The sequence below is a fragment of the Carlito syrichta genome, unplaced genomic scaffold (assembly GCF_000164805.1).
Source record: "Carlito syrichta isolate Samal-C Ts95f unplaced genomic scaffold, Tarsius_syrichta-2.0.1 Scaffold302285, whole genome shotgun sequence".
Classification (NCBI taxonomy): Eukaryota; Metazoa; Chordata; class Mammalia; order Primates; family Tarsiidae; genus Carlito; species Carlito syrichta.
Window position 1 is genome coordinate 1605 of NW_007246381.1, and position 8902 is coordinate 10506.

General features: G+C 34.6%; 1 protein-coding gene across 1 annotated transcript in view; it reads left to right on the top strand.

Moving 5' to 3' along the window:
- Window positions 1–1589: 1589 nt before the first annotated feature.
- Window positions 1590–8902, top strand: part of CCDC178 (coiled-coil domain containing 178) — a gene marked incomplete at both ends in the record, with an annotated part of 170614 nt that continues 163301 nt past the window's right edge. Inside the window, one exon of the mRNA XM_008056217.1 lies at window positions 1590–1679. Within this exon, the coding sequence (XP_008054408.1) occupies window positions 1590–1679 (90 nt within the window). The remainder of the gene's footprint in view (window positions 1680–8902) is intronic.

The following is an 8902-nucleotide window of genomic DNA, read 5'->3' on the forward strand; positions in this document are numbered from 1 at the left end:
AAAAATGAGTTTCATTTTCTCCCCATTTTTCTCATAAATTTATCTTTGTATTAAAAAAATAAATTATTTTATCTAATATAATGTTCTGTTTTATTATGCACACATCATTTTTATTATCATTGGTAGCTTTTATTATAATGTAATAACTCTTACTACTGTTGAGTTTAAGTTGTAGGTTTCTTCATATTTTGTCACATCGTTTTCTTATTAAAAATTGTATAAATTTTGTTTATAAGTTTTTCTATATCATTTTATATTGGTTATTTTGGGGGACAAGTTTAGGCCATTATACATTATTATAAGAGTTATTTGATTAGTACTATCTTTTATCATTTTAGCAATTTTCAAGTTTCCTATCATTGCAAATTTTTGTTATAAATTTACTTTTTTCTTATTTTAATCTTTAGTGTGCTTTGCAATATAAGTATTTTATTTGTAATGGTTCATACATATTAACATAAGATATTCTGTAAGCATTTAACTCTTGTGCATATGTATGTATATAAATCTAACAAAATATTTTTTATAACTTTAGAGTAAAACAATATATTTTTATTTTATTGTTTACATAGAGCAAAATGTTATCTTACATTTACAACTGATTGTATATTGATAAGTATACACATTCTAAAAAGAATTTCCATCACTGCTGAAAGTTTCTCACCTACCGTAGGCAGCTACTATTTGGATTTTTTTTTAAAAATTACCATAGCTTTATTGGACCTCATTATAATGGAATTGTATAGCAGCAGCTAAGTTTTTTTGTAATCCTTTAGCTCATTATATGTTTTAAATTCACCAGTGTTACTCCATGTATCCGTAGCTCATTGTTTTTCACCGATCAGCATTATTATATTGCGTGACTACAGAGTACTTTTTAAAATCTGTTGTTCTAATGACAGGCATTTAAGTTGTTTCCAGTGCTCACTGTTAGGGATAAAAATATCATAAATGTTCTGGAACAATATATTTGTGGACTTACACTTTCACTTCTCTTGGCTAAAAACTTAGGAGTAGAGTACTGCATTGTAGTGTAAATTTATTTAACTTTATAAGAAACTGTCAAACAGATAATAGTATATTCCTATGTTTTAGAATTTTAAAACACTTCAGAGATTGTAATATGAAATAAAAATGTCCTCTCTGTCTCTTCACTTCCTCTTCCAAAAGTAGTCTGTCCTGACAGTTCTTAATCAAGAAATTTTGTATGCATCCATAAATAGCCATCTCTCAACCTCTACATGCATCTACTATTTTTTAAAAAGTGATGACAAAGCTTTCGCACAAATTTCTACCTTGCTAATTTTCACTGTGTATCTTGCACTATATTCTATATTATCTCATACTGATTTATCTATTTGCTGTTAATAGTGTCATGCTATCTTGAATACGCTTTTGTGAGATAGTTAAGCCAATGGAAGATCACAGAGAAAATGTCTAAAGATATTCTGCTGTGGCTTTTGATTAATATTTCTCAGAGAGAGCACTTTCCCAACATAGTTTAATATATTGCAATTGCTTATTTAAAAAATTTCTATTAACTGCTCTAAAATATGTATATATATATTTTATTTTTTTATTTTTTAAAGGCAATGCCACATCTCAAGGGTTGGTTCTATTTGGTGCCCCTAAGGAAGACACTGAAAGTTTTAATGAAAGTAAAACAACAAATACTGAAGGTGAGTACTGACTATAAATCATAAATTACATAAGCCATATTCATATGCATTTGTTAGTTTGTGATGTCAATATTTTTATTAAGAAATATATCCCATAGATAAGTAGTTAATGTAATACTGATATGTAATATTAAAATAAAATGTAATATGTTATGTCAATGATATATAGTCAATGTCAATTTAGGCTCATAAGAATTGTTAAACAATTTCAGAAATGTATGTATTTTAAAAAGAACCATTCTCTTTTAAGACAAGGCTGGCAGGTGCTAGACAACTTTTCTAGTTCATTGGGAATCTTTTTGTTAGAAGAAAAAAGAAAAACTATTGTTCTGGGTGTGTGAAATTCACAATTTAAAAAATAGTGCAATAAGAATCTGTAAACATTTATTTATGAAAGCTTTTCTAATATTGTATATGGAAAGAGGTAGAAAAAGATGAGGAAAGGTATACCTTTATCTATTGGGTTCATACTTGTTTCTTCTCAGATCATTCTGGTAAAGAACTCTTAATATTTATCAATAATTTTAAATCTTGATTTTGAAAAATGTTTGCTCTGGGGATTTTTCAGTTTTACAAGACAAAATTGGAATAAATTACCATTACATTCTTTCATTTGTTTGTTTCTGTCCAACAGAAATATTGAATAAGATTTTAAGAACTTGGCTTAGAGTTTATTGCTCATATGTTTTGGACAAATTGTTAAAATATCAAATGAATGATTTATGAACCAATTAATACAAGACACTGAAATATCTATGTATTATTAGGGTACAGAGATGTTAAGAAATGGCTCTCATAAGAAGTGTATAATCTTGTAGGCCAAATAAAATACGAGGGGTGACTCCCAAAAACTGGAATTCTCCTTTTGGAGGGCAAGCCTCTTAGAGTATAGGCTTCCCCTGCTAGGTAAGTGTTCTAAGAACCTATTGACATCAGTGTACCAGCTAGCATTGTTGTAAGAGGATGCATTTGGCTTCAGTTAATTTTTTTTTTTTTTTGAGAGTCTTTCAATGCATTTTCCTGTTTCATGATGGGTGATTTACAAGGATACCTTCTCACACCACCCTGAGTGTTCAGTAGTTTTTGACGCAGAATAGCACCCTCCCTGTTCACCCAATCTCACCCAGGGTGACTTTTTTTTTGTTTTCCCAAATAAAAAAAATCTTCAAAGGGAAATGTATTGCCAACGTGGAAGAGGTGAAACAAAAAAATGACAGAAGCACTACAAGACATCAAAATCGACAAGTTCAAAAACTGTTTTGAGCAGAGGAAAAAGCATCTCTATAGGTGTATTAGAGCAAATGGAGAGTACTTTGAAGGTGACTGAAGTTTAAACATGTACGAATAAATGCACAACTTTTTTATTGATAAATACTGTTTTGGAGGGATACCCCCTGTATATGATGGATAATTCTAAGTTAGAAGAAAAGAATATGAATGTATACAACAATTGGTACAATACAACAGAAAAGAGTGCTAGTGTAGAGTAACAGCAGAGATTATACAAAGCAGTACATGTTAGATGAACACCATGGACGCGAAGCGTCTTCAATATTTTGAATAAGGCCAATTTGTATGGTGTTTAAGCATGAAGTAAATGTTAATGGTTAAAGAGGATGTGACCTAAATTTTAAAGAGTGCATTCATGCACGAAAAGAAAACTGAGGAAAGAATTTAAGCAAGCAGAGCAGAATGTGTTAATAGTGAGAAAATAACACAAATATAAGAAGGATAGTCTACTTTGATTGTAATGTAGGAAAGATTCAGAAACCTGAGTATGGTTAAAGAAATGTAGCAATGATTGAGCCAGAGACAAAGGGCATTATGAATTTCAACTCAAGAGTGTGAATGTTATTTCTCAGTCTCTGGTCCTATGTATATTTTGAGTAAGGATGTTATATGATAAAATCCTTTGTTTGCAAAGTCTAAGCATACTATGCAGAACTGTGTGGCTACAGGAGGAGATACAGAAACTGATTTTTTATTATTATATTTTAAGTTAAAGTAGCAAAGACCTAATCTATAAAGGATCAATGGATATGAAAGAGATTAGAATATTGCAAAGGAATTATTAAGATTTGGTGACTGATTTGTCCCTATAGGGTTTGGCTAGTCTCTATATGTAGATGTGAGGACTTGATTGAGAAGATGAAGTTTCAAAGGCGATTCGCCTGTTGCAGACTTTGATAACAGGAAGAGAGAAGCATGAAAGGAAAGGAGGTTGAGCGGAGTGAAGATGAGTTTAGTTTTACAGATACTGGATTTGCAAATGAAGTTGGTCCTTTCAAGACTACCTCTGCCTGGCTGACCTTGACAAAATCCAAATGTTTAAAACAAAATAGATTGGGCACAGAGGAGAGGGTAACAAAAAGTCTTATCTTGGAACATTTTTACTCTCTTATTCTTTTATTTGTCAAATCATTTATGAGGATCCATTCTGGATCCGACACCATTTCACTGTACTGTACCAGACCCCTTCCATCTTGATGCTCCCTCTAGACCAGCGCTTCCCAACCTTTTGAACATCAGGGACCAGTTTCGTGGAAGACAATTTTTCGATGCACCATGGAGATCAGGGGGTGGAGGGTGGTTTCGGGATGATTCAAGCATATGACATTTACTGTGTACTTTATTTCTATTATTACATTGTAATATATAATGAGATAATTATACAACTTAGACACCTCACCATAAAGCAGAATCAGTGGGAGCCCTGAGCTTGTTTTCCTGCAACTAGATGGTGCCATCTGGGGGTGATGGAAGGCAGTGACACCTCAGATCATCAGGCATTAGATTCTCATAAGGAGCACGCGCACAGTTTACAGTAGGATTTGCGCTCCTATGAGAATCTAATTCCACGGCTGATCTGATAGAATACAGCGTTTGGGCATTAATGTGAGTGATGGTTAGTGGCTGTAAATACAGATGAAGCTTGCTCACTCATCCACTGCTCACCTTCCACTGTGCAGCCCGATTCCTAACAGGCCGCAGACGGGTAGCTGTCTGTGGCGTGGGAGCTGAGGACTCCTGCTCTAGAGAGGCCCTTATCTTTTCCAGTTTTATGTTGATCATAGAAATGTATTCCTTTTCCTCTGTAGCATCTCCACTTTGGCATTTTAGTGTGCTGATGGGAATATTTTTTTCCTTGTTTGTGGTGTATCAAGTTAATGTTACATTCTAGTTTTAACTGTCATGCTTCTCCCTTTCTGCATAGAATCCTGCAAGTCCAGTCTTCCCTTCCCTACTCTCTTGAAAGGATAAGTTTTGGAAATGCGTACATTTGACAAGAGGCTCAGGGTAAAGTTAGTCTAAATCTGTTTAATGGAGAGTTAAACACTTACAAGAGGTAATTTAAGGAAGAGTGTAGAAGAAAAAAAAAATTTCTTACCAGATAGTCATGGTTGAAAATTATGAAGAGAAACAGGCAGAGACGTTATTAAAGAAGGAGAACATTTCAAAAAAGAACTATCTACATTGTTTTGTAGTATAAAGAGTTAACAGAAAAGGAGGATGAGACAAGTTATTGAATTAGTGGTCTTTTTATAAAACAGATGTATTGAGGTAAAATTTAAATGCAATAAATGCACTCAATTTAAGTATATAGGTCAATGACTTTTGACAAATATACACATCCATTTAATCACCACTTCAAACAGGATGTAGAAATTTCTGCCTCTCCAGAAAGTTTATTCATGCCCTTTGTAGTCAATATCCCTTTACCCTACCACTACAATCACGGTATGATTTCAGTTTTACCATTCTAAAAATTCACATAAATAGAATTATTCCATCTGTACTTTTTCGTTTTCAATTTCTTTCAAAGACTCAAGAAAACGTCTGTGAAATTCATCCATGTTGTTGCATATAGCAGTAGTTTGTTCATTTTTATTGTTCAATAGTATCCCTTTGTATGAATATTATATAATTTATCCATTTATTTATTTGTAAAAGTTGGTGTTTTTTCCCAATTTTTGGCTATTATGAATAAATCTATCATGAACATTTACATACAAGTCTTTTAATATACATATTTTTATTTATCAAGGGTAAATATAAAGAAGTGAAATGCTGAGTCTTGGTAACTTTATGTTTAACTTTATAAGAAATTGTTTCTAAAGTGTTTCCACCATTTTACACTTCCACCAGCAGTGTTTGAATTCCAGTTGTGTTACATCCTCTCTAATACTTGACCTTGCCAGCCTTTTTTTTTTTTGAGTTGGAGTCTCACTCTGTCGCCAGACTGGAGTACAGTGGCCGCTCCCGGCCACTGCAGCCTTCACCTGCTGGGCTCCGGCGATACTTCCGCCTCAGGCCAACCTTTTTAATTTTAGGCATTATAATAAGTGTGAAGTAGTATTGCACTGTTCTTTAAATTTAATTTTCCTGATTACTAATGATGTTTAGCATCTTTTCACATGGCTGTTCGTTATCTGTACATTGTCTTTTGTGAAAAACCCAAGACTTATGCCCATTTTCTGAATGGTAAGTTGTAAATTTTCTCTGCACATTTCTCTGCACATTCTCAGGCCCTTCTCTGTATTGCCCTGTCTTCTTCAGTTTCCTGCCCTTTTCCAGATGCTTCCATTGCCCATGAAACCAACATTTGTTTCTCTGTTCAGCAGGATTGCCACACTCTGCTCTGTTTCTAGATCTTTGTATGACAGTTGGGAAATCGTTCCTTGTCAAACAGCTTGGTGATTGTAGGACTCAACTGCGTACATTTTCATTTTCTCTGGAATTAAAGCCTTGTGCGGCCTATTTTCCAATGTCTGAAAACAGTTGTCTCATATTTTAAAATCTAATTCTTTATCAGTTACTTCTTCATAGAGGGTAGTGGAAATACTGCTTAATGGGGTTTGAGAATGAAGTATGCATGAAGTGAAGAAAACAGAAGACAGGGCACAGTACAGCATGGTAAAAAAAATGTATTTGATCATTCAAAAATTATTTTAAGGCACATAATATAGTTAATGTCCATAAAGAATGTAAAATATAATTGGGAAGCCAGATGGGGTAACGGATACATGTGATGACAGCAAAATGCAATGTGATCAGTTCTAATAAAGAGAAATAGAAAGTGCTGTGGTTGCACCCAAATATCAAAAGATTTCCGAATTCCACATAAAGAAAGGAACCATGTAAATGAATTTTGACATTTGCATGCAAATTGTACTTTTTTTTTTGAGTTGAGGTCTCACATTGTTGCCCAGGCAGGAGTGCAGTGACACAAAACTTGAGCCTTGAAATCCTGGGTTCAGGCAGTCCTTCTACTTCAGCCCCTGAGTAGCTGAGACTACAGGCATAACCATGCCTGGCTAAGTGTAATTTTTTTGGAGTGACAAGGTCTCACTATTGTGCCCAGGCTGGTCTTGAACTTCAAGACTCAAGTGATCCTACTGCCTCTGCCTTCCAAAATGCTGGGATGACAAGCATAAGCCATCACACCCAGCCCAGATTGTAATTTTAAGATATAAGAACATTTGAATATGTGGATGGCAGCATAAACTGTTCGCTTGAAAACAATTGCTAGTCAAAGCAACATTCAATATAGAATAACAACTATTGAAAGTGGTGAGAATGGAGCAGTGTCCTTCGTCACTTCCAGCTCTGAGAGTCAATGTGTGCTATTAACATTCTACTTATTCAGACAGATGTCTCCAACAATGTAAGGTCCAATGTAAAACATAATAATCTAATTTCAGTGAAGGGTATTTTTCTTTCCCCCCATGTATAGCAAAACATAAAGGGAACTTAGTTTTTCATAAGAGATTAAAGACACTTTCCACTCATCACAACAGAGGCTTTGCATGGAGGAGAAATCATTTCTAACCTCAAGAGCACTAACTTATTTTACATTTTGGCAGGAAAGCCAAGATGTTAAAGGGGATAACAATGTGGAAAGGAAATTTGTGTTCAGCTATGTTTTTTAAAAGAGTACTGAACTGAGATAAGAAAGATAAAGAATAATTGGGATGATATACATAAAGGCAGCTCATATTATTTTTTTTTTTTTGAGTTGGAGTCTCACTCTGTCGCCCAGACTGGAGTGCAGTGGCCGCTCCCAGCCACCGCAGCCTTGACCCGCTGGGCTCCGGCGATCCTTCCGCCTCAGCCTTCCGAGTAGCTGGAATTACAGGCACGCGCTGCCACGCCCGGCTAATTTTTTGATTTATTGTAGAAATGAGGTCTCGCCCAGTTGCCCAGGTGGGTCTCGAACCCGCGGGCTCAGGCAATCCACTCACCTCAGCCTCCCAAGGCGCGGGATTACAGGCTGAGCCACCGAGCCCGGCTAGGCAGCTCATATTAAAAGCAGAGGGGGAAAAGACTATTGTGATAAAATGTTAAATCATTGGGGCTGGGTGAATAAAGTCTGTTAGGATCAAATTCAATAAGCAAGGAGAATTGACATTTATAAACAAAGTATTTCTATTTTATTTTCCCACACAATCCGCCAGCCTACATTTTTCCTCAGTTGGGAGTTTCATGTTGCAGAGTCTCAGAAAAATCTCAACTCTGACTCAGAGTAAGAAGGATCTTGCTTTTATAAGTTCATTTTGAGCAAGAAAGTTGCAGCTGGGGGCACGTTTAGAAAGAATGTGAGTCCTGCCTGAGCTCAATTCTTTAAATAATCACGTTGGCCATTTTTATACAGGTTTCAGAGGAGAAGCTCTGTCAATTTATGTTTGGCTAAAACTATTAACTCATTGTATCATGGAATTTTAGGTGAAAAAAGATCTTATATAAAACTCTCCTGACACATTCGTTTAAGTGAGAAATCTGAGGTGTGGAGACTGCATAGTTTTAACTAAATATGTACAGCTTGTTATCTGTTAAGTTAAAAAAAATGAATGAGCACAAATACTTAGTTCAGCAATCTTTTAATCATATCATACTTTCTCCTTAAGCTGGGTAAAACTTTAAAAATTGGAAAGTTTTAACTTGCATCATGCTTGCATTGGAATAAAAACAGGAATAAAAACTAAATTTTGATTCTATTTTGTACTAGTTATGATGCCATGTCTTTTACAGGTTTTAGTGAAAATTTTATTTCATAGTATTTCATACTCCCTACTTTATTACATGTAAAATCCTAAAACTAAGCCATTGGAGTACTATGGAAATTAACCAGGATCCACAAAATAGGTTGAGAGGGGCACAGTCAAGAAAAATGTGAAATGAATCTTTACTATCCTTGTTTCCTCCACATTTTTTTTTTTTTTTTT